This window comes from Anabas testudineus, chromosome 6, assembly GCF_900324465.2.
Source record: "Anabas testudineus chromosome 6, fAnaTes1.2, whole genome shotgun sequence".
NCBI lineage: Eukaryota > Metazoa > Chordata > Actinopteri > Anabantiformes > Anabantidae > Anabas > Anabas testudineus.
The window spans coordinates 23,533,604-23,560,523 of NC_046615.1; the positions used below are offsets into that span (position 1 = coordinate 23,533,604).

At 44.2% G+C, this 26,920-nt stretch overlaps 3 protein-coding genes across 5 annotated transcripts; all 3 read right to left on the reverse strand.

Moving 5' to 3' along the window:
• Positions 1–93: 93 nt before the first annotated feature.
• On the reverse strand, positions 94–10,014 carry rfwd3 (ring finger and WD repeat domain 3). Of its 2 annotated transcripts, none has more exons than XM_026365958.1 (13): positions 9,843–10,014; positions 7,531–7,832; positions 7,074–7,336; positions 6,753–6,808; positions 6,425–6,622; positions 6,191–6,282; positions 5,636–5,750; positions 4,933–5,188; positions 2,649–2,799; positions 2,373–2,549; positions 2,062–2,276; positions 1,144–1,358; positions 94–725 (listed from the first exon to the last, which is right to left on the reverse strand). In XM_026365958.1, the coding sequence occupies exons 2-13, from the start codon at positions 7,830–7,832 to the stop codon at positions 582–584; spliced, it is 2,184 nt and encodes a 727-aa protein (XP_026221743.1). In that variant the 5' UTR covers positions 9,843–10,014; the 3' UTR covers positions 94–581. The 2 variants fall into 2 exon arrangements, with proteins under 2 accessions (XP_026221743.1, XP_026221742.1); XM_026365957.1 differs by lacking the exon at positions 9,843–10,014 and adding an exon at positions 9,551–9,578 and having other exon boundaries at positions 7,531–9,451.
• Positions 10,015–11,300: 1,286 nt separating this feature from the next.
• Positions 11,301–16,958, reverse strand: LOC113165185 (mixed lineage kinase domain-like protein). 2 transcript variants are annotated; one of them, XM_026364540.1, is made up of 11 exons: positions 16,873–16,958; positions 15,450–15,897; positions 14,961–15,038; positions 14,541–14,718; positions 14,291–14,391; positions 14,075–14,213; positions 13,519–13,603; positions 13,272–13,414; positions 12,632–12,681; positions 11,879–12,019; positions 11,301–11,751 (listed from the first exon to the last, which is right to left on the reverse strand). In XM_026364540.1, the coding sequence occupies exons 2-11, from the start codon at positions 15,889–15,891 to the stop codon at positions 11,702–11,704; spliced, it is 1,407 nt and encodes a 468-aa protein (XP_026220325.1). In that variant the 5' UTR covers positions 15,892–15,897; positions 16,873–16,958; the 3' UTR covers positions 11,301–11,701. The 2 variants fall into 2 exon arrangements, with proteins under 2 accessions (XP_026220325.1, XP_026220326.1); XM_026364541.1 differs by lacking the exon at positions 16,873–16,958 and adding an exon at positions 16,696–16,852.
• A 5,547-nt stretch (positions 16,959–22,505) lies between these two features.
• Positions 22,506–26,801, reverse strand: LOC113165282 (transmembrane emp24 domain-containing protein 6-like). The gene is made up of 5 exons (XM_026364673.1): positions 26,716–26,801; positions 23,938–25,657; positions 23,082–23,208; positions 22,855–23,009; positions 22,506–22,727 (listed from the first exon to the last, which is right to left on the reverse strand). The coding sequence occupies exons 2-5, from the start codon at positions 24,136–24,138 to the stop codon at positions 22,506–22,508; spliced, it is 705 nt and encodes a 234-aa protein (XP_026220458.1). The 5' UTR covers positions 24,139–25,657; positions 26,716–26,801.
• Positions 26,802–26,920: the final 119 nt, after the last annotated feature.

The following is a 26,920-nucleotide window of genomic DNA, read 5'->3' on the forward strand; positions in this document are numbered from 1 at the left end:
AATGTGTTGACACATGCAGCCTGAAAATCCTCAGCACTAATGTAAAATATATACACTTTAAAGTTTAAGAGCCAAAACTTGCAAACACTCCGGTGTGTTGGTCTATTTCCCTCTACTCACTGTCATCAGACTAAAACATAAAAAGAAATCACCTTCGTCGCAGCTTCATCAAACACTGGAGCTGATGTGGACACAGACTCCGAGGTTCACAGCACAATCAAAATCAAACTTAATCTATCGGATTTGTTTGTATGAGAGAACGGTGCAGCAGAATCTCCAGGTGTCTGATACACACCTGACAGAGGCTTCGACCGGTTTTCTCTGCAGGTCGCCAGATGTTTTAATGTGGGTTTAAATAAAAATAACAAAAAAAAGATAATGAAGAATGTGAAATGTTTCGCAGGTTGAAGACTCCCTGTTATCAGTGTTGTTTGTGTGTAAACCAACAGATAAAAGTTTTAGCAGCATTTAATTTCCAACACAGTCTGCGTCGTCTCTGTGTGCTCTGTGGGAGCGTTTGTGGGTTTTCTGGGTTTTAGATGAGACCAGCGTCTCACAAAGCACAGTCAGAGACGTCCTCTTCATTCCCACCTGTAGAGCTTCAGCATCTTCTCAGTCAGAGAGGCCAGGAAGTGCTCACCGTTCACAGAGAATGGACTGATGTCCAACACAGGGAGGTCAGCCGGCAGCTTCTGGAGCAGGGAGCCGCTGCCTGCATCCCACACCTGAGGAGGAAGAGATGAAGATGAGGATGAGGATCAGAAAGAGAATAAAAAGATAGGTAAGAAAAATGAGACACAGAAAAAGGAAGAAAAAAAAAAAAAAACTAGGTCATTTAAAAACCACAATGACCTAAAATAACAAAAATTAAACAAATATCTTTTAAATAACACAAAAAAGGATAATTACATTTAAATATTAACATAGCAAAGTAATTAAAAAACATGGGCAGCTTGAAACAATACAAAATAAAAAATTAATTTGACAGAACGAAACTAAGGCAACTAAAACATAAATATATAAAAAAATCTATTAAGTTATTTAGTCAAATGTGGCCTCTTTAAAATGAACACTGTCTCTCACTCTTTGAAATCCACTTTTCCATTATTTTTTAGCTGACAGGTGCTGAGCTCACACACTGACCATGGTAGAGTTAGTGGCCTCGTCCCCGGCACAGACCAGCGTCCCCCCTCTGTCTGGACTCCTGAAGACGGCGTTCTTGGTGAGCAGTTTACAGGATGAGCCGGCGCTGAACGTCTGCACTGGAAAGCAGGAGCAGCTGGGCATCTGATCCGAGTCCTGCTGAGGCGGTCGGTTCAGAGCCATCAGGACGCAGCGCAGAGACGGGTTAGAGCGTCCTGCAGGAGAAATCCAGCTGGTCTTAACATCCCACAAAAACCTCTACCACACAGAACTGAAACTCTTAGTTGTTTCAACACTGAAAATCTGAGCTTTGTTCAGTTGGTCAGAAAAAAACAGACCGACTGACATCATCTGGGTTTATGGATCATGTTTTCACCCTTATTTGACATTTACACCAAAGGAAAAGTCTCTGCAGAAACAGAACTGATTTAGATTTGTTGTTTTGGCAGCAGTATTACGACCATTAGTTTATTTTAGTCTGGTTTAGCCTTCCAAAGATTAAACTAGCTATGACTCTGCATAAAGCAGGTAAACCTCATAAAGACAGGTTCAGGATATATTAACCACTACAGTACACCGTCATTGAGCTGTTAGGGAGTTTCTTTTGTTTATCCTCACTCAGACAGATGGTTATGAATCACAGTTTCTCATTTCTGTAGAAAATATTGGTCATTTAAAAATAAAATTACACAACCTACACTGTGTTTACACTTCAAGTCAGTAACTGTCACTCAAGAACAGTCAGAGATCGAGAACTCTCTGATGGGAGAACGTGGCAGAAAGACGACCACCTCAGCAACACTCAGGTAAAGTGGTCTGACGTCTGGAGTTTGTCAAACATTTACAGGACCCTAAGAGCACGAGGACAAAGATTCAGTGGTCTAATGGGACAAACTTAAAGTCTGGTCAGGATCTCACCTGGCCTGTATGTGACCAGACAGTGTCGACTCTCTGCCTCCACCTGGATGTCTGTGCAGCCGCTCGTTTCCAGCGGCAGCACATGTGGTCTGTACGTGGTCTCGTTGACCTGTTCCCAGAAACATCCGCCCTCCAGAGAACCGGCAATCAGACCGCCGCAGGGGAACGAGCTGGATGCCGCCCGCGGGACGTAGCACAAAGACGCCACGGGACACCTGGAAACAGAGATTTTAGTTTCCAAGAAAACGACACAGAGTAAACTTTTAATCTCAGTGAGTTTTAGCATAAAGAAAAGTGTGTATGTTTTTTACCTGGAGCGTAGCGGCTGCAGCTCCTGGACGTGTGTGCTGGTGTCTCTGGTGTCGTAGACGAGCACCGAGCCGTTGCTCAGACCAGCATAGACGTAGTTACTGTTGTCCAAACACCAGCAGCAACTCCACACCGGTTTACCTGCATTATAGGTCTGAACCACGGTGTTGGTCAGCAGACTGCAACACACACACAAAGACACAGACCACTTATTACAGGTGAGGTGTGAATGGCATCCAGTCATACCTAACTCATAATTTGTGTTTGTGTGTGCAGACCTGGTCAGCTTAATGGTGTTGTCCAGGGCAGCGGACAGCAGCAGACTGTCGTTCTGCCTGTTGAAGCACAGACCTCTGATCTGTTTACTGTGAATGGGAACGTACTGACTCGCCTTCATGTTCACCACGCTCACTTTCTTCACCCCACAACCTGAATCGAGGAGACAGAGAGGATTTCTGTTGAGAGTCTGAGTCAGAGAAGAGGAGCAGAGGCTCCAGACACAGAGGCACCAGTTTAACATTACAGGTGGGAGCTGGGTAATAAATACAGTGAGGGAAAAAATTATTTGAACCCCAGCTGATTTTGTAAGTTTGCCCACTAACAAAGAAATGATCAGTCTATAATTTCAATGGTAGGTGTATTTGAACAGTGAGACACAACAATGACAAAAAAAATCCAGAAAAATGCGTTTCAAAAAGAGTTATAAATTAATTTGCATTTCCACGAAGGAAAGAAGTATTTGATCCCTTCGAAAAACGTGCTTTAGTACTTGGTGGCAAAACCTTTGTTGGCAATCACAGAGGTCAGCCGTTTCTTGTAGTTGGCCACAAGGTTTGCACACATCTCAGGGGGGATTTTGGCCCACTCCTCTTTGCAGATCCTCTCCAATGTTTGGCAACTCGAACCTTCAGCTCCCTCCACAGATTTTCTATGGGATTAAGGTCTGGAGACTGACTAGGCCACTCCATGACCTTAATATGCTTCTTCTTGAGCCAGTGATTTGTTGCCTTAGCCGTGTGTTTTGGATCATTGTCATGCTGGAGTACCCAACCACGACCCTTTTCAATGCCCTGACTGAGGGAAGGAGGTTCTCACCCAACATTTGACGGTACATGGCCCCATCCATCCTCCCTTTGATGCGGTGCAATTGTCCTGTCCCCTTGGCAGAAAAACACCCCCAAAGCATAATGTTTCCACCTCCATATTTGACAGTGGGGATGGTGTTTTTGGAGTCATAGGCAGCCTTCCTCCTCCTCCAAACACAGCGAGTTGAGTTGATGCCAAAGAGCTCGATTTTGGTCTTATCTGACCACAACACTTTCACCCAGTCTTCCTCTGAATCAGTCAGATGTTCAGTGGCAAACTTCAAACGGGCCTGTAGATGGGCTTTCTTGACCAGGGGGACCTTGCGGGCACAGCAGGATTTCAGTCCTTCACGGCGTAGTGTGTTACCAACTGTTTTTTTGGTGACTATGGTCCCAGCTGTCTTGAGATCATTGACAAGTTCCTCCCGAGTGGTTCTTGGCTGATTCCTCACCGTTCTCATTATCATTGAAACTCCACGAGGTGAGATCTTGCATGGAGCTCCAGACCGAGGGAGATTGGCAGTTAATTTATGTTTCTTCCATTTGCGAATAATCGCACCAACTGTTGTCACCTTCTCACCCAGCTGCTTGGCGATGGTCTTGTAGCCCATTCCAGCCTTGTGTAGGTCCACAATCTTGTTCCTGACATCCTTGGAAAGCTCTTTGGTCTTGGCCATGGTGAAGAGTTTGGAATCTGGATTGATTGATTGCTTCTGTGGACAGGGCTCTTTTATACAGGTAACGAGCTGAGAGGGCTGCCAATGTCAGCTCGTTACCTGTATAAGATCCACCTGGGAGCTAGAGATCTTGCTGACGGATAGGGGATCAAATACTTATTTCCTTCATGGAAATGCAAATTAATTTATAACTCTTTTTGAAACGCATTTTTCTGGATTTTTTTTGTCATTGTTGTGTCTCACTGTTCAAATAAACCTACCATTGAAATTATAGCCTGATCATTTCTTTGTTAGTGGGCAAACTTACAAAATCAGCTGGGGTTCAAATAATTTTTTCCCTCACTGTATATCACGATCAGCTTAGTTTTTTTGCCTTTTGTAATTTTAATGTAAAGTGTAATGATTAATGTAAAAGTGTAAATTTAAAAGGTTTGTTCTGAGGAGAATGTGTTCTCCGAGTCTACAACACTGAAACTACAGACTGCTGCACAACTGGACTGAAACAAGGTCAAAGAGATGCAAGACAGAAACTGACTGTATTTCACTTCATCCAAAAACTCACTCAGTTCTCTCACTCTGCTGAAATACAGAGCAGAGCTTCCTATATCACTGCAGATCTCTGAGTACAGACACCAGCTCAGTGTCTGTCGTCACAGTATTCATATTAATTAGCAACTACCTGACTGTCTGTCATTTGGGAGAGGAGCAGGTCTTCAGGGTGTGTTCATTACACCTCCACGTGGTCTAACTATGTTGCTCTGACAGTAGACACAGGATGGGTAGAGATTTCTGCAACTCACCAGGCACCAGTGTGGAGTGAGGAGAAGGCTGCGAGGCCAGCAGGCAACTCAGAGTTTCACAGTACGATAAGACCCTGCAGCCTCCAGCCTGAGACACCATAACCGCCTTGGAGAAGCTGTACTGTGCAGTCCTGGAGCCGTCGGCCCTCTGAGAGAGACCGAGAATGACCGGGGTCGACCCTGACGAGGAAGAGGCTGAGGACGAAGAGGAGGGAACTGAGTTTCTACCAGTCTGGACCATCAGAGCTTTCAGCTCCTGCAAAGCAGAGAAAGAAGATTTTAAATGGGACAAATCTCCAAATGTTTCTTTACAAAACACACGAATACTGTGTTTATATGTTAATCCTGTATCTGTAAATGTGTAAAATAATATAGTTTTTAAAGGGCTTTTATAATTTACTGAGGCTTCTTGTTATATTCACTCTTACACTCTCTTTTATGCTCTCTCAATAGTGATTTACTCAATTACTGAATTTTAAATGCATAAGTGGTTTAATTCATTATGGATGACCAATGAAAAGTGATGAATTATTCCAGCAGGATGAAGATAAATAAGTAATAGAATTTAAATTAAATGTAATTTTCTTTGTTGCTTTGTTCCTTCAACTTCTGTGTATTTACAACTAAAAATCAAATATAATGAAACTCTAAACACTCGAATGTCTGAAACCATCAGTTTGAGGAAAGTGGAAACAGCTGATACCTGAAGCTCCTTTTGAACTTGTCCGTATTTGGTGGTGACGACCTGCAGCTTTAGTTTGTACTCAGCTGACTCCAGCTCAGCCTTCCTCCTCAGAGACTGCTCCTGCTCCAAAGACCTACACAAACATAAAACAATTCATAGCAGGGTACAGACTGTGTTGCTTTTATACAGCAGCAGCAGCAGCTCATGTGGTCGATTAGAAACCTGGTTACACAGATACACAGCAGATAAAATGGCGTTCTCCTGAAGAAATCAGGCCTTCACTAACACACCCCCCCCCCTCCCACCACCATGACAAGAGAAAGCAGGTTTCCAATCTACAGGGCCATAAATCAGTGGCTCTAACCTGGTTACCTATGTGCATGTAAATGCACTGAGGTCAAGTAAATCAATACACCAACTGTGGTTTAAACTTCACAAAAGTGACATGTTTTACTTTTAACAACAATATGTTAAAACACGGAAAATTTCTTTTAACACTGACTATTCCACCAAACCGATTGAACCGTTACACATTTAATGAGTCGTCAGTAAAGTAGAGAAAGCAGCACTCACTTCTTTAAGCTCTCTTGCTCAGAGTTGTCCAGTGCTCTCAGCTTTGGAGCGTAAAGCATTACGATGTCTGAACGTTTCGCTTTCTTGTTGCACTAAACAAAGAAAATGATGCTTTATTCACTGTTGTCAAGGAACATGTTAAACTTTTTATATATTACATCAAAAACCTTTATTGAAACTTCACATTTATAGCGCTGACGTCACTCTCTGCTAAAACAAAGTAATCTCACTGACCTGCGGACATTTAGCGGCTGGGCCCTGAGCTTTCAGCCACCGCTGGATGCAGGTGAAGCCGAACAGATGTCCACAGCGCAGAGCGGACAGCCGGTGTTCGCCTGCCGTCGTCCACGCCTCAAAGCAGATGGTGCAGGTGTCGCCTTCGCCCTCCTCACTGTGAGTTAACTGGATAGAAGCTGGGGCTCCTGGAACTGACTACAGATGGAGATGATGACAGAATTTAGGATTTAAATTAATGATTTAATGAATTAAGTGATCATTTGCTATTTAAACATTTATTTCATGAATGGAAGTGAAAAGAGACAAGTAGAAAACATTGTGTCACCTGGACCTCCTGATTTTGAGCTTCTGTCCTCTCATTATCTGCTGCTGAACTGGAGCCTGAACACACAAAATAAATTCATCGTAAACATTAAATGTACACGAAACTTGCTGGACGTTCACAACAAAAGTTTTTCTAGACCATAACAACAAGGTTTCTGGATCACCGAGTAGAAACTGTTTAAAAAAAAAAAAAAGAAAAGGTAGTTTTACCTCAGTGGGAAGTCACTTTTTAAATCACTATAAAGCATCTGCCAATGACTAAATGTAAATGTAAGTACATGTTGTTTTGGAGAGACATCAGTAAGTGGCTTTTCAGACTCACTGGTTGACCCAGCATCCTGAGGCTGTGTGTGCTGGATGGGGCCACTGAGGTGATGACCGCCAGAAGGGATAGGGACAGCAGCAGGGGTCCTCTCTTCATTTCCTTCTTCATGCACTTCGTCATCTTCATCAGACTCACTGACCTCTGTGGTGCTGCCAGACTCTGGCTCAGCCACACTGGCCGCTGGCGCTCGTAGCAGGAAGTCTGGAAAGCCTCTGGAGGGAGCTGCAGTCTGGCTGGGGTAGTGCACCCTAAGGCCCTGCCTGGAGTAGCACATAAACGGGTTTAATAACAGCTCATGAAAATTAACTTCAGACGCAAAAAAAAGTGTCACAACAAAAGGAGAGGGTCTGAACTGTGAAAGCTCACTGCCCTCAGAGGCCAAATACATTTTTTCAGACAATATGCTTTAGAATTACAAATATATAAGACACCTGCAGCACAAACTAAATGTTACCTGAGTCTCCTTCTTATAGGCGCTCCCCGAGCTGCTGAGGGTGTAGTTGCAGCGCTGCCAACCACTGCCCTCTGACTAAATGCCCAGGTTGCAGGGAGTCTCGGAGGTGCCCGAGCTGCTCCTTGTCCTCCTCCCCTGTCATCATCATCATCATCCTCATCAACCTCTGTACTGCTGCCAGAGTCTGAGATGATGTGAGGTGCGTTGGCGTCCTCAGCCTGGCCTGCAGCTGCAGCAACCTCTGGCTGTCGGCTGCCTTCACCCTGAAAATGCACTTGGGAGTCTACCTCCATTTCTTCCATCTGCAGGGCAGCACAAGAAAACAGGTTAGATTCTTAGTGTCTGTTGATTTCCCTTTCAAAAAGGGATACGAACAGGGACCAGCATGCAGTATGTGTTACACATTTAATGTCTGCACACTTCATACATGTGTGATGAAATAAATTGCATAAATTGAGTCTCACATTTTCTGCTGCACATAAATAGTCTGTGCAGGTTCCTGTAAAGACTGACTGATACTGGGTTTCTGAGGCCAATACAGTATCTGAGAGTAAATAACAACAATCCAATAACAATAATAATGTCTGATGGTCAAACTATGTCATGACACCATTTATATTTTACCACAGTCCAAGCTTCTCCCAATACAGGTACAACATTTATTTAGTAACTGCTAATCTCTGAAGAGCACAATGCAGCACAGCTCCTAACTGGATCTAAGGAATTTCCCACTGTAACTTTCATCCACTGGTTAGTGTGAGACATGACCTTTTAAATGTCACTGTTATCTTATAGAGCCATGTGTGGCCTTGCTTTATCCTACATTAGTGTTGCTTAATCCCATATGTTCCCACTGATAGCCTGGGGTCTTCAGTAGCTCTTTTGCTGGCATCAAAACTCATCAAAGGTGACAGAAATGACAGAATGTGCTTTTAAATTATACACTTGCAGGATTATTAAATGTTTGCTTAGACCTTGTCACACATTCCAAAGATAATTATCATAGTCTTAAACTCCAAATTTTGCTGCAACTGCATTTAACACAGGTTGCTAAAATAAAAACTCAAGGTATCTTGAACCAAACACCAAGCCCTGCACCGCTGGATCTTGCACAAATATCCTGCTTTTGGGGACTGATGAATCCTAACACACTGTGCAATAATTCATCTGATTAGCTATTAAAACACAAGTAAATAAAGTTTGCTGCACTGAAGCTGCAGGAGCCAAGTATGTAATTAATGTATACACAGATAACAACCAGATCAGTCAACAGACAGCGATGATGAAAACTCAGATGAACAGGAGCCAAACTTTGCTGCCACTTGTTGTACAAAACCAAAAGTTACTCATGCTGCGCTAAGTAGCTAACTCTGATTAGCACTGTCAGTGCAGTTTGTGGTGCCAAGTTGTCTGAAAAGGTAAGAATGACTCTGACTGTCACATGTCTAACTAAATGCCCTCATGTATTATTTATCTCTCAGTTAAAGTTACTGTATGTTTGATGCTAATTAAGCTATAGACGGTCAGTTGGGCTCCACGGAGTCAAGTGGTGCGTTCTCCGGCTAAGAGCCGAACTACAGCCCGAGGTCGTCGAGGCCTCTACGAGAAAAAACACTAACAATGACTCCTTGTGCTGGATTAAGCCTCGACTCGGTGTTGATTTAGCTGTTGCCTGTTAGCATTAAAGCATCGTTAAAGAATATCACGGAAAACCAGTTCTATTCTCGGTTCCTATCTCCTGGTAACCACAGGACGCTGGGGCTGATCATTAGCATTCGTTAGTCTTAGATTGTGCTTTACCTGAGGTACCTGCAGACACAGGTACCGCTGGTGTTACCTGCAGACACAGGTACTGCTGGTGGTACCTGCAGACACAGGTACTGCTGGTGGTACCTGCAGACACAGGTACTGCTGGTGGTACCTGCAGACACGACACAGGTACGCTGGTGGTGCAGACACAGTACTGCATGCAGACAGGTCTGCTGGTGGTACCTGCAGACACAGGTACTGCTGGTGTTACCTGCAGACACAGGTACTGCTGGTGGTACCTGCAACACTACCTGCAGACAAGGTACTGCTGTGGTACCTGCAGACACAGTATGCTGTGGTACCTGCAGACACAGGTACTGCTGGTGGTACCTGCAGACACAGGTACTGCTGGTGGTACCTGCAGACACAGGTACTGCTGGTGTTACCTGTGATGTTGTTACTGCAGCAGACCACACGGAAATGAGTGGCTGGGTTAGCTAATGCTAAGCTAATGCTAAGCTAACAGTAGCTGACCTGGATGGCGGTGACAAACAAACACCTACCTCCTGTGTGGAAGTGAAGCTTTAACAGCCGCTCGGAACAAGCACACAGAATAAGAACATGGCCACAGCAAAGCAAAGCGGCAGGTCGAAGCAGTCTGGGTGTGTTGACTTTAGTGGATCAGCCCAGTTCACACCGCGGTCAGGGCTCGAATCTCCCGGCGCCAGTCCGCTCCGCCCGCCCCATCCTGCCGCGACGTCACCGCCGAAGATCGTAGGTTGAGAAGATGGAAACTCGAACAACAACACCGCTGCTGCTGCTGCTTCTTCTCTGGGGTTTTAAGGCAGCTGTGATCCAAACGTGGTGCGGTGCTGCCACCTGTAGGAGTCTGATCGAGTTGTCTTATTCAAGCTCTCTTCATGAGTTCAGATGTTCTTAAGAAGTTCAAAACACTTCTACTGTTCAGAATAAGATTTAAATCCTTTTCTCCTCCTGAAGTCCTCCATCATGACTCCTCTTTCACGGTTGTTCCTCCTACATCTTAGAACATGTTCCACTGTCTCTGGATCCTGAGCGTCTCTGCACGTCCCGTGTTCATGTTTCCATATTAAATGTAATGTACCGTGTCCTATTCATTTTCTGGTATTAACCTTCTCCCTGTCTGTTTGTACTCCACCCTCTGTCCTCTTCCTCTCCTGGTGGAACCAACGCTGCCACTTTCTATTAATCTCTCTCCAGACAATACTCTCCCCCTCAGACTTTGACAATTTAATACCAATGTCGGTGTGTTCTTCATTTAGACTTGCTTGGCTAATTTAATATTTTTTATTTATTTCCATCTATGGCTGCATGATCAGGTGTCCACACAAATCTAATGTCCACACCCAGACTTACAACTTCTGAATCTAATGACAGCAGATTTAAGTCCAGCTGATTCCTGGATGAACTGGACCCAATGAACAGAAGCAGAGTCACTGCATATTAAAACCAGCCCTGGCTTAATTTCCCTTATCCACTCCAACGCTAATACAACTGCAAACATTTCCACTGTCAGACCTGGGACTCACTTCTCACATTGTTAATAACTAAAACTTTAAAAATTTGAAGCGGAGCTTTTTTCAATAACGTACTTGGTGTGTTAAATAGTGTTGTGTCTTTAACTGTCTGTAGCAGGAGAACTGACCAAAGTTTAGGTTTAAATAAATCATTATTTTCTAATAAAGTTATATGTATTATTTAGCAGGTGTGTGTTACACACTCTGGACTAACTCTAAAAATAACTTTACTCCAGAAGAAACAGATTTGTGTTTTAAACACAATTGATAATATGTGATAACAGCTGTTTAATATTATACAGCTGTACAAATAACATTTAATTGCAAACTGAAAATAGACTTGACTTTGATCTGAAAGTGAAAATACATTTTCTGGCAAAGACGAACAAAAACCAGAAAAATGTGTTTTCACACCAGAAATGTGGGAATGAAAACAAAAAAAATGAAAACAGCTGAACTGAGACATGAGGCTGCATTTCTTTGTTTATTAACTACAAACCCCAGGTGAAACATGAGGTTAGCGCCTTCTTACAGTCCAAGAACATCACCGAGTTTTGTTCCACCACCATGTTAATTTGATGAGTGACAGTCCCGAGTAATTCAATTACATTTAGTCATTTATCAGACGCTTTTATCCAAAGCAACTTAAAAGGGCAGGCCACCACAGTAACCAGCCGCTGTAATTCTGTAATGCTGTTTTTTGCTTGAACATTCGTTTTCACTGTGACGTTGTTATCTGCGATGGTCTAGTTACTTAAACTACTTAAACCTTTAAGTAAGTAACTTACAGATAAAATGACCCAAGTTACCAGTTCACATGCAAAACTGCGAGTGCTGGTGATGAAGGAACAGAGGGTTGAAGAGATCTACTGCTCTTCTAACTGAGCCACCACACTGCGCAGTTTATCCACCAGCACTGTGGAAGAGAAACATGACAGTTAATACTATTCAGTTCATGAGAAACCACAATGTCATGTCAATCTGCACATGTCATCAGTCTGTTTGATATTATCCACAGACGCCTGAAACATGACGTAATTTACCTCCAGCAGTTGGTCTCTGGAAGCTGTCGTAGGCCCGACAGGCATCGATCAGGTCTTTTAGTGGAGCAGGACAGTCATCGGGGAGTGGCTCCTGAAATTTCTCTTTGCACACTTTCTGATAGATATCTTTATCTGAACAATCTGGAAAGAGAACAACAAAACACACAAGTATTCGTTTATTAGCTGGATGTGCAGCTTTGTGTTTGGATAGTTCTAATATGAATAACTTTCTCTATGTGACAAGTTGTCAGGCTCGAAACTCTGATGTTCCCAAAACCTGTCTGTTGTCTAAGTGGAAACCTGAGTGATGCAGTCCAGCATTATGAAATACTTGGCAATCTGCTGAGTCAGTAAATTGTCCTTCAACATTGTTAAAAAGGTTCAAAGTGGATTCTTATACAGAAACAGAACCTGTACAACCAGAAGGTAAAATTAAAATAATGAGAAGAGGTATATACAGAGGTATAAACAATAGAAAATAATGACACTTTCTTAAAAGTGACAACTGTTTTGGTGACCTCAGTGAAATCACAGTTCTTTGGAATTCCCTCCTCAGACCCGCTGAGGCAGTGTCTCCAGAAGTCTCTGTGCTTTTGTGGGAACTCTCACTCTGCATTTGTTGTCCTTCTGGAACTGGGTCCACTAGTTAGTCGTTCGTAATACAAGTACTTTATTATATTTTGTGCACATGTGACACTACAACCAGTCAGTTTAGGAGCGTTGGCTGTCGATGGCTCATCTGCAGATACACACCTTTAAAAGGTTTGTTACCGGTTGCAATTTCCCACATGACGATTCCAAAGCTGAAAGACAACATTTCAAAGTTAGCTTATTGTTTTATTATATGGTTAATTGTTCAGTCTTCATGAATTCAGTTTGTCTGTGGTTCATGGGTCAGTAGCTGATACAAACAGGCTGTAAGTGGCCTAATATGTACTTTAACCGCTTTAACTGTCCATCTGGAAAATACTTCTAGAGCATCTGGACCGAAACAACTTTTCAGAGATGTTTAGTATACAATTTAAAAGTATATTCACAATCTCCATACAGGTACTATGACCTGAATTACTTTATATGCCTGTATTACTCCTGATAGTGAGAAGGTTATTACCATTAGTGAGTTAAAAATGTTTGAAACCTAATTATTACCAGCCAAATGAATCTTCTTAGTACAGGTCAACATAAAACTTGATCTTAATCATGACTCATGTATGTATTAACCATTAATGATGCTGCAAGCTACAACTTACAAACCAGTGCACCTACACCCAAAAAATTTGAATGTGTTTGAAAACTTCACATTTGTAGTTTCTGGCGATACTGTCTTGTAACAACACCAAACATTACAGTACTCTAATCTAATTTAAAAATCCTGCATTAGACAGTATCCTACCTGTACATCTCACATTCCCTACTGTAGACATGGTTGATGCTTTCAAGAATCTGAGGAGACGAGTAGCATAGAGACGTGCTCTCTTTGCCCTTTGGCAACCTTTTTAGTGATGAATCAGTTTTCGCCAGTTCAAAACCTCCCAACTGTAGAAAAACAACAACATTAGGGCCTTGTTAATTATTTAATACAACTAAATACAACTGTTCAGTGGACTGTAAGCAACCCCAGCACACGCTGGACTTCCTACCTTGACTCTGTAGCCTTCAGCTACAAGGAACTTGTTGCTATTGATGCATCCGTGAACCTTACTTTTTTCTTCCGTCTGGTGCAGTCTAAGAGACAATAGAGATGCTCTTTAGTGATTTATTGTAAATTTTAAATCATAAGGAACCAGTGTAATGATGGCTAATGTAACTACTGTCTCTATTTAAAGTAATAACTTTGATCTGTGTCAGCGACGTCACCAATAACCTCCTCAGAGCTCTGTGACTTAATCCACCATTCAAACAAGACTTCAAACCACAAGATGCAAGATGGAATTTACAGAAAAGTACAGAGATAAGACTGGAGCGTTTCCCTGGATTTATGAAACTAATTAACCTCTACTAATGGGGTAAAAAGGCCTCAGAGTGGAGCAGGAATGGCTGTATTTATATCCAGACCAGTGTCAGGGCTTGGCCTGCACGGCTGCTTCTGGATCAGACTCACTGATCTTTACTGCTTCTAAAACATGATGGGAGCTGCAGAATGAATTCAAGTGTAGAGAAGAATTCATCATCAATTTATCATCGTTGTGGACTGACCGGTAGAGTCCTTGTGCTGTGTCCAGACACATACGAGCCTTTGTGGTCCAGGACAGGTCTGAAAATTCAGTATCCAGAACCTGACGAAGACTCCCCTTCTCACAGTACTCCATGATGATGAGGAACTGTGGGCTGGGTCCTACAAGCAGGGACACGATCACCTTGCATTACGGTCATTTTGAAGGAGCTCTGCAGTGCTGTGGGGTTTACACTCACCGTCCTCATTCTGGACACAGATGCCAAACATCCGCAGGATGTTGGGCGACTCGAATCGCTTCATGGTTTGAACTTCCTTATCAAAAATAGACTTCACCTCCCTACGAGGAAAAAGTGGTGAGAAAATGTTTAGGTTAACTCTAAATATGTGTGACATTGTGTCCCTCACTGAAATACACCGTTCTTTGCTAATTGAAGTTGAAATTAATTCACAAAATTAAATGAAATTATTTCAAAAATGAATTCACACCTTGGGGGGGTGATCCCAGGTTCTCTGTATCTCTTTATGGCCACTGTGAATCCATGATACTCTCCTTTGTAGACCTCTGAGGTTGTCGTTTCCATGAAGGGCTTTTTGGGATAGTCATACTTCAGTTCATCTGGTTTGATCAGCCGGATGTCCTCAATAATGACGCTGGGCTTATTCACTGTGAAGTCAGTGAGAGGGAGAATGACCAGTTAGGAAAAGAACAAAGATTTACTACTTAATAGGTTTAAAGTTGTCTTTAAAATCTGCAGGAACTCATTTTCACAAGTGGAGCTTAACTCGTTATTTTCACATCCAGCAGTTTCATTATTCCCTCTCTTTACCTCTGTTTTTTATGTCTCTACCAGCAAGAGTTTCAAAAGTCTTCACAGATCTCTTCTACTTGTATTTTGATCTACTCACACATGGTCATGATCTTTTCCACATTGCTTTTGATCATTTCCAGACTCTCCTCCTTAGCCTTTATGTACTCCAGGAGCACTGAGGAACAGACAAACACTGATGACACAACAGCAACAAAACTGAAACCTTTACATTTAGTCATTATCCGACGTTTTTATCCAAAGCGATTTACAAGTGAGGAACAAACAAAATGTAAGTCAAGGAGAAAAACATCAAAGCAAAGTGCTGTTAAAGAAGAGTTTCTGTTTCATGAGATGTTAAGTACAAGAGAGTAGAAAAGTTTTTTGTTGATGTGGAAGAGTTCTGTTTTCATCAGTGTTTTAAATATTAAAGCGAGGTGGCTGAGCGTGCAGAGTTCTGCAGCTCATTCCACCGTCGTGGGATCACTGAGCTGAAGATGCAAAATGTATAAAAAATATAAGGCTCCAACCTCCAACATTACATTTTCTTCTACTCTACAAAGACAAAACCAAAATGATTTTCTCTCACATTTCTTCAGCTGTTCCTCGTCTTCTCTCTTCTCTTGCTCTTTCTCTTTGGAGCCCAGTTCAAACACCTTGTACAGCATGTTGCCCTGCTCCACCTGCAGAGACACAGACAGCACCTGGTAGGCGTCGCTGAGACGTTCATTCACGCTGTCAAACTCGTCTCCGTGGCTGCTGGACCTCAGGATGCGCTCCATCCATTTGGCTGAGGCGTATTTCTCAATGAGCTCCTGTGCTGATGTGAGGGTGAATGAGAGCTCCTTGAGGGCTGTTTCTACGTCAGCGGTGGGTTCTACCTTCCCTCTGTTTTTGATGGACCTCACCAGGTTGTCCAGGGCTTTGACTCTGTCAGAAACACGGCGACAGCGCTTCTTATTGGCCTTCACTTTTTCAACCAGGTCGTAGATCTGGGTGGATATGCACAGGATGGGCTCTATGAACTCCATGATCGGCTGCAGACATAGAAAAAGTTAGCTGAATGTGACGATTCTACTTAAAGTGAGTGACATTAAATCGTTTTGATCCCTGGTTGCTCCCAGGAGCAAAGTGGCCTCAATAACTGTGAAATGGAAGAAGAGTTAATAACAGGACAATAAAGACCTTTATCAGAAAGATGATAAAAACCAAATGAGAGCTGAGATGAGAGAACCTGGAGTTTATCTGCACCGTTCTGATCTTACCACCTGTTATTTCTGCTTGATTTGGTTCATTTGAACTGTTTTCACCTTATTAAATCCACTTCAATCACTGCACCAATGAGAGCTTTCAGTTCAACACTACGACTGGTTAAAACAAGTTTATTTAGGAGGCTCAGGATGGAAGAACAGAAATCTAAACAGGAACGTTTAGACAAGTACTGAGTAGAGGGTTCTGGGAAATGTGAGAGTCCAAGATCCACAAACCACAGACAGTTGGTTTGACAGTCATGGCTCCAGTCGTGAGCACCAGTGATCAGAAGCAGAGTCCTTAAAAGAGGTTCCAAAAACAGACAACAGGTCAAAATATCAGACCAGATGGCAGCTAAAAAAACAGGGGTAGAGACAGGTAGTCAACAGGTAATCAGGAAGTCTTAAGAACTGGAATGGCTGACGAGTAGCTTCATGAACATGAAGATGCTGATGCGGCAGTGGCTCCGACATGCAGCCTCTTCAGAGACACGAGACCCCAGAAGCAGCTGACTTCATAACATAACAGAGCAACAACCAATAAAACGTGGCTGGAAAATTGTCAGTCAGGAAACAAACACTCACATTTCCACCTTTTTAATACTCAGCTCCACTCCTCTGGATTCCCATGTTAGAGTCCAGTAATGTGAGGGAAGAGAAGTCCAAGAGTCGGTAAACTACAAACTATCACGTGAACTGAATTTCTATGTGTACGAGATCTAAATCTAAAGAGCTTCAGGGAACAGCAACACGATCATTTACCTTTTAGTGAAGGTTGATCCAAGCTGCCGTCTGCGTGAACTGTTTGTTCTAGAAGAAAATGAAACTGAACTTCTGCCTGCAGCTCACTTCCTGTTGCTCTCTGGCGGTTACAGACCTCCCCCCTCAGTGGACTTCTCTGCTCTGACACATCAGGGATTTATTTAGCTCGAAGCAGAAGTGGGATAGACCACAGGAGAAGGAGAAAAGTGACGAACACAGAATAACAGGTAAATGATCAGATGATGAACAGCTGAATGATTATTTCTGTTCTCGTGTTCAATCTCTACCAGAGGAATCAGTGGGATGAAAGGATGAAATGAAATGGGATCAAATCACAGATACACAAACAGTGTTCCCTCGAATCTCAAACCTTGTACTTTGTTATTTGATTTGAACGTTTAGTTTCTTACATCTGTCGTCAGATTTTCAGATTTTATTGTTTTAAAAATGAAATGACAGTTTTAGACAGTGTGCCAACAATTCACACAATAGAAACATCTTAATACAACAAGTGTTAACATGGGACTGACGTTCTACAGACAGAACCAGGGCTCATATACTGACAGACCTCCTCCTTGTTTTTAACCCAAACTACTTTTTGTACACATTTAAATCAAGCATTGATTTAAAACAACCATTTGGTCATTTACATTATTCCAGGAAATCTAAGTGTTTGTGCAGCATTTTGTTCAGTTAGCAGCTGTTTGATTTGTAATGTGTCCTCTCAGACGCCGTAATTCTTCTTTCAGACTGAGCTTGTTAATTCTGTTCTGGGCTGTAAGACCTGAACCTGGAGACTCAGTAGGAGAAACGTGTTAAACAAGCACAACAGAACGTAAAGTCTCATGACAGGATCTACGCTGTCGTCTGAGACACAGACCGGAGCTTCTTGATCAATTTCTCATTGGGAAACGTGGCTCCTGACAAATCACATCTTCACTAATCTTCTGTCAGGATCATCAAACTCAAATACATTTTAATATTTGATTTGATTTATTAGAGCTTCTTTTAAGGTGAAAGAAAAATAAAATAGTTTTTATGTAAAGCACAGAAAGTGTCAGATTGGATCTAAACGTAACAACGGCTCGAAACTCAAACACAAATGTTCAGACGTTATTTAGTCACAAGTTTTTTTATGACTGACTAATATTTTATTACAAAAGCAAAAGAAGGAACCTGTTGGTTCGTAGACATAAGAAACATAATTAAAGCTGTAAAACCCAACAACATTTCAAGCTGAAGCCAGACAGACACTCAGTCAGTGAGATGCATCAGTCAGTTTAGTTTGATCAGGGACGATGTCAAGCAAATAAAAGATTTTTACCGTCAGTGGAGGTCGACGAGCAGCAGATTTCATCCTGTTCAGGGTGTTTTCAGATTTAATACATTGTCAGTGAAAGAATTTTCTTTCTTCCTATAAAAATACCTGATTAAATAAAAGAAAAGCCTGTTAATATCAGTCAAAAGGTGGATTTATGATTTTATATGTGTTAAACAGTAATTTACAACTGTCCAATGAAACTTGGGGAACAGTGCTGAACGGCCGTGATCCTCAGGCAACAACAACAACAACAACAACAACAACAACAACAACAACACGCTGCTGTGGCTGTAAACTCTGTCGCCTCATTTAATTCAGAGCTTCAACATTTTGGATGTTGAATGAACATCTTGAACTGGACCCAACAGAATGATCAATATGAGACCGGATGTCTCTGATAACTGTGACCCTGAAACTTTCTATAAACTCTGAGACACTTATTAAGTCGCCAGAGTCCAAAGTTTAGTTTGAAACATGTCGTCTAAGACGCATTCATTAACACTGCATTAATCACTGGAAATCAAACCGTACTGTGCGTCCTGTAAGTAATGTGTTCCCGTCAAACAGTGCTATAAAAACATCTGTGGTTTGTGAATTAGCTTCAACCTTTATTTATCTGATCAAAGTTTAAAAAAAATTTTAAACTTTTTTAATTAAAAAAATGTGCACAACCTGTTTTGTGTGTTGACTGGGAAAAAATTATGAAGTGCAGGTTATTAAAGTGACCGTGTTGCTCTACTGGGTCAAATAAATGTTCTTTTTGTACAATAAAGTCTGAATTAATTTACCTGAACTGAATGTTTGCCCCTCCCTGAACTGCCACCTTACTGTGGTGGAGGGGTTTGCGTGCCCGAATGACCCTAGGAGCTATGTTGCCGGGGGCTTAAGCCCCTGGTAGGGTCTCCCAAGGCAAACAGGTCCTAGGCGACGGGCCAGACTAAGAGCAGTTCATAAACCCCTTATGACGAGTGAAAGATCAAGGTCGGATACGTCGCCCGGATTGGCGTCACCGGGGCCCCACCCTGGAGCCAGGCCTGGGGTTGGGGCACGTAGACGAGCGCCTGGTGGCTGGGATCTCTCCCACGGGACCCGGCCGGGCGCAGCCCGAAGGAGCGACGTGGGACCGCCTTCCCGTAGGCCCACCACCCGCAGGAAGGCGCATAAGGGGTCGGTGCAGTGTGGATTGGGTGGCAGCCGTGTGGAGGTGCCTCGACAACCCAATCCCTGGACAAAGAATCTGGCAATTGGGACATGGAATGTCACCTCACTGGGTGGAAAGGAGCCTGAACTTGTGCTGGAGGTTGAGCGGTACCGGCTAGAGATAGTCGGGCTCACTTCCACACACAGTCTGGGCTCTGGAACACAACTCCTTGAGAGAGGTTGGACTCTCTTCTACTCTGGAGTTGCCCATGGTGTGAGGCGGCGGGCAGGGGTGGGCTTGCTTATAGCCCCCCAGCTCAGCTGCCATGTGTTGGAGTTTTCCCCGGTGGACGAGAGAGTTGTTTCCCTGCGCCTTCGGGTAGGGGATAGGTCTCTCACCGTTGTTTGTGCCTACGGGCCAAATAGCGGTGTAGAGTACCCAGCTTTCATAGGGTCTCTGGAAGGGGTACTGGAAGGTGCTCCGACTGGGGACTCTGTCGTCCTACTGGGGGATTTCAACGCCCACGTGGGCAATGACAGTGATACCTGGAGGGGCGTGATTGGGAGGAACGGCCTCCCTGATCTGAACCCGAGCGGTGTTTTGTTATTGGACTTCTGTGCTAGTCACAGCTTGTCCATAACGAACACCATGTTCAAGCATAAGGGTGTCCATCAGTGCACGTGGCACCAGGACACCCTAGGTCGGAGGTCTATGATTGACTTTGTGGTTGTGTCATCTGACCTCCGACCATATGTCTTGGACACTCGGGTGAAGAGAGGGGCTGAGCTGTCAACTGATCACCACCTGGTGGTAAGTTGGATCCGATGGCGGAGGAGGGAGCGGGATAGACCCTCACAATACGTTTGGGTCTGTTGGGAACGTCTGGTGGAACCCTCTGTCAGAGAGGTCTTCAACTCCCACCTCCGGGAGAGCTACAATCAGGTCCCGAGGGAGCCTGGAGACATTGAGTCCGAGTGGACCATGTTTTCCACCTCCATTGTCAATGCGGCTGTTCGGAGCTGTGGCCGTAGGGTCTCTGGTGCCTGTCGTGGCGGCAATCCCCGAACCCGGTGGTGGACACCGGAAGTAAGGGAAGCCGTCAAGCTGAAGAAGGAGTCTTATCAGGCCTGGTTGGCCTGTGGGACTCCTGATGCAGCTGATGGGTATCGGCAGGCCAAACGTGCCGCAGCCCGCGCGGTCGCAGAGGCAAAAACTCGGACCTGGGAAAAGTTCGGCGAGGCCATGGAGGAGGACTATCGGTCTGCCTCTAGGAAATTCTGGCAAACCGTCCGGCGCCTCAGAAGGGGAAAGCAGTTTCCCGCCAACACTGTTTACAGTGGAGGTGGGGAGTTGCTGACTTCGACTGGGGACGTTGTAGGACGGTGGAAGGAATACTTTGAGGATCTCCTCAACCCCGTCGTCACGCCTTCTGTTGAGGAAGCAGAGGCTGGGGACTCGGAGGTTGATTCGTCCATTTCCCTGGTCGAAGTCACCGAGGTAGTCAGTAAGGTCCTCGGTGGCAAGGCACCAGGGGTGGATGAAATTCGCCCCGAGTACCTTAAGTCTCTGGATGTTGTAGGGCTGTCTTGGCTGACACGCCTTTGCAGCATCGCGTGGAGATCGGGGACAGTACCTCTGGACTGGCAGACCGGGGTGGTGGTTCCTCTTTTTAAAAAGGGGGACCGGAGGGTGTGTTCCAACTATAGGGGGATCACACTCCTCAGCCTCCCTGGGAAAGTCTATTCCAGAGTGCTGGAGAGGAGAGTTAGGCCGCTAGTCGAACCTCAGATCCAGGAGGAACAATGCGGTTTTCGTCCTGGCCGCGGAACACTGGACCAGCTCCATACTCTTGCTAGGGTGCTCGAGGGTTCATGGGAGTTCGCCCATCCAGTCTACATGTGTTTTGTAGACTTGGAGAAGGCGTTTGACCGTGTCCCTCGTGGCATCCTGTGGGGGGTACTCCGGGAATACGGGATTCGGGACCCTTTGTTAAGGGCCATTCGGTCCTTGTATGACCGGAGTAGGAGCTTGGTTCGCATTGCCGGTAGTAAGTCAGACTTGTTCCCGGTGCATGTTGGACTCCGACAGGGCTGCCCTTTGTCACCGATCCTGTTCATTACCTTTATGGACAGGATTTCTAGGCGCAGCCAGGGGTCGGAGGGAATCCGGTTTGGGAATCACAGGATTTCATCTCTGCTTTTTGCAGATGATGTTGTCCTGTTGGCTTCATCAGACCGGGACCTCCAGCAGGCACTGGGGCGGTTTGCAGCCGAGTGTGAAGGGGCTGGGATGAGAATCAGCACCTCCAAGTCTGAGGCCATGGTTCTCAACCGGAAAAAGGTGGCTTGCACCCTCCAGGTTGGGGGGGAGATCCTCCCTCAAGTGGAGGAGTTTAAGTATCTTGGGGTCTTGTTCACGAGTGAGGGAAATAGGGAGCGTGAGATTGACAGACGGATTGGTGCATCGGCAGCAGTAATGCGGTCGGTGTACCGGTCCGTCGTGGTGAAAAAGGAGCTGAGCCGAAAGGCAAAGCTCTCGATTTACCGGTCAGTCTACGTTCCTACCCTCACCTATGGTCATGAGCTTTGGGTCATGACCGAAAGGACAAGGTCGCGGATACAAGCGGCCGAAATGAGTTTCCTCCGCAGAGTGGCTGGGCGCACCCTTAGAGATAGGGTGAGGAGCTCAGTCACCCGGGAGGAGCTCGGAGTAGAGCCGCTGCTCCTCTGCATCGAGAGGGGCCAGTTGAGGTGGCTTGGGCATCTGTTTCGGATGCCCCCGGGACGCCTCGTAGGGGAGGTTTTCCGGTCCTGTCCCACCGGGAGGAGGCCCCGGGGAAGACCCAGGACACGTTGGAGGGACTATGTCTCTCGGCTGGCCTGGGAACGCCTCGGTGTCCCCCCGGAAGAGCTGGAGGAGGTGTCTAGGGAGAGGGAAGTCTGGGCATCTCTGCTAAAGCTGCTCCCCCCGCGACCCGGCCCCGGATAAGCGGAAGAAAATGGATGGATGGATGGATGAATGTTTGAACCTGAACATCAGAGGAGAACAACAGATGAAGTAGATGTTTCACTTTATTATGACATTGGCTCCATGTTGACCCAACACAAGTCACAGCTGTGAAATTCTGATTAATCACTTCACTTCAGATAATGTTTGATAAAACATTGGCTCTCAGCATCTCGGCCGGCTGGAGTCTGTTTGGAAAAGTCTTTTGAGGACGAGGAGCTGCAGATATCCGGACAGGATGATGATGAGGGTTTGGGTCGACGACCACCAGTCGACGTAGCTGAGGTTGGACAGCAGGAGGTAGTGATCCTTTCCTCTCCTCATGCGTGCAAAGTTGTAATGACGCCACATGTGGAAGATCTGATTCTGGAGCTTCTGAACGCTCTCCTGCAGACAGACGTGTTATTTCACTGAGGATTAAAGACCAATAACTAAACGTTGTTTCACAGCAGCAGAACAGATGGATCACAAATAGAACAAATGGAGTGAAACTGGCAAAGCTACAGTCAAACACCTGAATACTGGTCAGTGTGCTGTTCAGGACCTTCTCTCCTTCCTCCATTTCTCTCTTTGACTCCTCGAAACCTTCATAGATGACACCAAAGTTCAGAAAGACCCTGACGCTTCCAAACTGGTTGTTGTGGTTCCCCAGACACATTCGGTAAAAACCTGTCGGGAGGAAACTGCCGTTACTTCACAGGAGATAAATAACGGACTGTGGACTGTTCCTGATGATCGTACCCGTCACTTCCGTCTGGAAGTTTATCCGAGCGACGGCCTCGTTCCTTGAAGCCATGAGATCACCCTGTGGTGAGCTGACCGTCACAAACAGCCGCTGGTCAGTGGCCACACCTGTTGCCCACTGCACCTGTGTTCAAAGCATCACACACACACACACACACACACACACACACACACATACACACACACACACATACACACACACACACACACACACATACACACACACACACACACACACACACACACACACACACACACACACACAACGTTCGTGGTCGTTTTGTGAACAATGGGTTGAGAACATCACTACAAAACCTCAGGAACTAGAAACTAAAGCAAATTAACTGTGGAGCCGAACGTGACTGTGTTGATTCCTGTGGGGGGGGGGATTACTTTGTGTCTCTGAGGTCAATGTGAGATTTTGTGGTCCTTCTCTTTGCAGAAGTTTGTGTCTATGTTTTATTGTTACGGAGTCATTGTAAGATATTTTAACCCATTTTCCATCCATCGTATAGATATTAAATAAATGCTAATGCAGCTAAATATCATATTTAACATTAAAGATAAGATGTAGATGATCTAGATTTTTTACTTTGTTCTTTATTTCATGTTATTTCATTTCATTTTGAAGTACACATCTGAATTTCTGCACAGAAAAGTTAACACATTAACACTGGCAACTGTCACATGTTCAGAACTGGATCACCTTGAAAGTCAGTGTGATAAGCCTGAGGACAAACCTCACAGAAATGTAACCTGTTTTCATTCCAGGACAATTCTTTCAACCTCAGTCACGTTGTTCTTTGCAGACAAGATCAAACCTGATCTTGCAGATGAACAGTGAAACTCTCACCATGTACGTCAGGTAGAAGCTTCCACTCTGATGTGCGAAGTGCCAGAAACACTCCATCCCCGCAGCAGGAACCACGACGGCAAAGTCGTATCTGTCTGAGCCCCTGAACAAACCAGCAGCCTCCTCACCGAGGGACGGTTCAGACTTACTGGCCCAGATGTGCTGAGAGCTCAGCAGTATGAGCAGAGCGTTCACTAACATGACGACAGTCTGCCTTCACCGAGGTGCAGGAAGGTCACACTGTTTCCTTCTGTTGATTCTCAAGATATCGACTTGAGGAGAATGATTAACCACATCCACAAATGTTCAGTCACAATGCTGCAGGCTGGATAACACATGTAATTCAACTAAAATCAGGGAACTCGGATTTGTCCTGTGGATAAAACTGTATCATAAAGCTTCAATATGTTTCAGGAACTTCAGTCGTTTCCAGGTTTAGATCAAATCTTGAACCCAGTTTCACTTAGCTGCAAATAAGCTGGGAATAATTAGACCAGACACATGGAAACACGGTCACTGAGGTCCTGTTAGCTTTAATAAAATGAATAAAACAACATCTAAATACAACAACAGAAATATGACAGAGGAGCAGTCACATCACATCTACTCTCATTGTATCTGAATTAAAATCCTCAATATTGACAGGTAACTTCCTAAAACATTTGATCAGACACACCTGTGTTAACATAGTTATATTATACAGTCGACCTGTAGCTCCAATGTTCTCCATGCAGGTCAAGCAGGAAGAAATACCCTTCATGTAATCAGCAGTGTATTGGCAGAATAATCATATGTTACTAAATGCTGCCACCAAGTGACCAAAGTTTATTACTGCACGTGAACATCTGGCAGCACGTTTGAGAACCTTTTACATAATAGACAAATAAACGATGTTATGTTCACAAATGATGAAAAATAAGACCTTTAAGTGATATTTACCCCAAGTTGTGTCTGTACAGTAAAAGTGAAGAGGTCACGAGAGCAGAACATCTGAACTACAAGTACATTATTAGTAGTATAGTGTTAGTAGTAGTAGTAGTATCAGTAAGACACCAACACACATTCTTTATAAAGGTGAAAACTACATATTACTTTCACATTAAAGTAGTTAAAGTAACTAAAAATAACAAACATACACAATGATCCTGAATCACTGTGAGATGTAGAACGCCTCAGAATAATACAACGAATTATCTCCAACCTCCACCGCGGCTGCATAAACAGCAGTTATGGGTTGAGGCCTGAAGGTCACTGGAGAGAAGGAAGGTGAAGCAGCGGCGGCGCTGTAGTAGGGTGACACAGCGCCTGAAAGCCCCACTCCATCACTGTAGTCCAATCCAAAGTCCTGGTACATTCCGAGCATTGAGTTGCCCTGAGTGACCTGCTGAGCTCCCGAGAGGATGTTGTAGGAGTCGTTGAGACTTTTGTTCACGTCCTTGAAGTCGCTGTTGTACTTTGACTTGCTCACAAACGTCTTGGTGAATTTCTTGACCAGTTCGTGGGCGATGGTCAGTGTCTCCAGCAGGTTGCACAGGGTCCTGCTCATGTTGGATGAGATCTGGTTGTTTCCTCTTCGGCTGATGGACTCAACCAGGACCTGCAAGGTCTTGACATTATCAGCGACTTCGCGACAGCGCGTTTTATTGGTTTTAACCTCGGCAACCGTGCTGATGATGCCTCTGCATTTGATCAAGATGCTTCGAATCGTCTCCATCCCAAGCTGAAAACAAGGAGAGAGACTGGTACTAGTAAAATCATCAAATGCAAAGTGTTTCCTGTTGAAACTGGACACAAAGACAAGTGTTTGAGAAGTTAGGTTTGATTTGTTGGCTTTGATACGAATCGTTCCTCTGAAGGTTTTGACTTTTTGACATATTAACGCAGGTGACGAATGATGACTTGAAGCTGCACTGGTGTTAAAATTCTCACCTTTTTAAATGAACTGTTGAATAAACAGTTGGAACAGTGACTTTAAACATGGAGGAAACGTGTGTTTGGTTCAGAGATTTCTGCTGTGAGCACAGTTGTAGTGAAGAGTTGGACGAACTAAATGTTTTGAATGTTGTGAAATTCATCCAGGTGAAGTTGAGCTGAGCTGAAAAGACTCAACCTTCAGTTACACTGTTGAACCTGTTACTGACATCTGACCTGTGACCCCACTGTTCCAGGGTGACCTGACGTTCTAGAAAAGAGAGACAAACTAAGACCTGATGCTATAAATAAAGTCAGAGGGTTTTAAAAAAAAAGGACTGAGAGGTGGAGTTTACTCGAAGTCGTTCTCACTTCTCGACAGTGACGATCAGACAGCTGATCCACATTCCAGAGGCTCAGGTATGAAAACAGGTGATAGGGAAAAAACTTTATATGTTTATCGTTTGCTGCTGACGGTGAAATCAGTGCAGAGGAGAGTTAAAGAGTTAAAGTGTCACTCTACCCTGTATTCTGTCAAAGGTACAGCACAGATCAATGAAACAAACAAACCAACAAACCATGGACTGAATGTTGTTTAATATTCTCGGAGAAAGATGTTAGAACATTATTCTAGAATTTAACATTCGAAGATAAGATGGTGAAAGTTACAGTTCATCACGTTAAAGAAAATATTTTATCATCACTTCATAAATTATAATCTTTCATTCCTCCCAAATGTTTAAGTGGCACAAGATATTTTTTCAAAGCAAAAGTCCCAGTGAACAAAAGAGGTTGTACAAGATTTAAAGAGTTAAATCACTGAGTAATGCAGGAAAATCAAAACTACAAGTTGAGGAGAGCGTTTACCTGTCTGTGGCTTCAAAGAGCTGTCGAGTGGAGCTGTGCAGAAAGTGAAACTGCTGCTGACCTTTTATCCTCATCTCTTGTTGTCACGTCACCGTCCGTGCACAGTTCGTCTGTTTTTCTGCTCTCATGTGTGAACACACACACACACACACAAAGCAGCTCCGTCATCACAAGAAGCAGCCTCAGCCCAGACCAGATCTGTTTG

Excerpts from the sequence above, each read along its gene's own strand:
- LOC113165282 (XM_026364673.1), bottom strand. The coding sequence starts at position 24,138 with ATGTTAGTGAACGCTCTGCTCATACTGCTGAGCTCTCAGCACATCTGG. Across the intron at positions 23,209-23,937 it reads GCTTCTACCTGACGTACATG|GTGCAGTGGGCAACAGGTGT; the intron begins GTGAGAGTTTCA and ends CTTTGAACACAG. Across the intron at positions 22,728-22,854 it reads GCACACTGACCAGTATTCAG|GAGAGCGTTCAGAAGCTCCA; the intron begins GTGTTTGACTGT and ends GTCTGTCTGCAG.
- LOC113165185 (XM_026364540.1), bottom strand. The coding sequence starts at position 15,891 with ATGGAGTTCATAGAGCCCATCCTGTGCATATCCACCCAGATCTACGAC. Across the intron at positions 12,682-13,271 it reads AGGGAATGTGAGATGTACAG|CTTTGGAATCGTCATGTGGG; the intron begins GTAGGATACTGT and ends GTTGTCTTTCAG. Across the intron at positions 11,752-11,878 it reads CCAGAGACCAACTGCTGGAG|TGCTGGTGGATAAACTGCGC; the intron begins GTAAATTACGTC and ends TCTCTTCCACAG.
- rfwd3 (XM_026365958.1), bottom strand. The coding sequence starts at position 7,832 with ATGGAAGAAATGGAGGTAGACTCCCAAGTGCATTTTCAGGGTGAAGGC. Across the intron at positions 6,809-7,073 it reads TCAGGATGCTGGGTCAACCA|GCTCCAGTTCAGCAGCAGAT; the intron begins GTGAGTCTGAAA and ends TTGTGTGTTCAG. Across the intron at positions 5,189-5,635 it reads AAGTTCAAAAGGAGCTTCAG|GAGCTGAAAGCTCTGATGGT; the intron begins GTATCAGCTGTT and ends TCTGCTTTGCAG.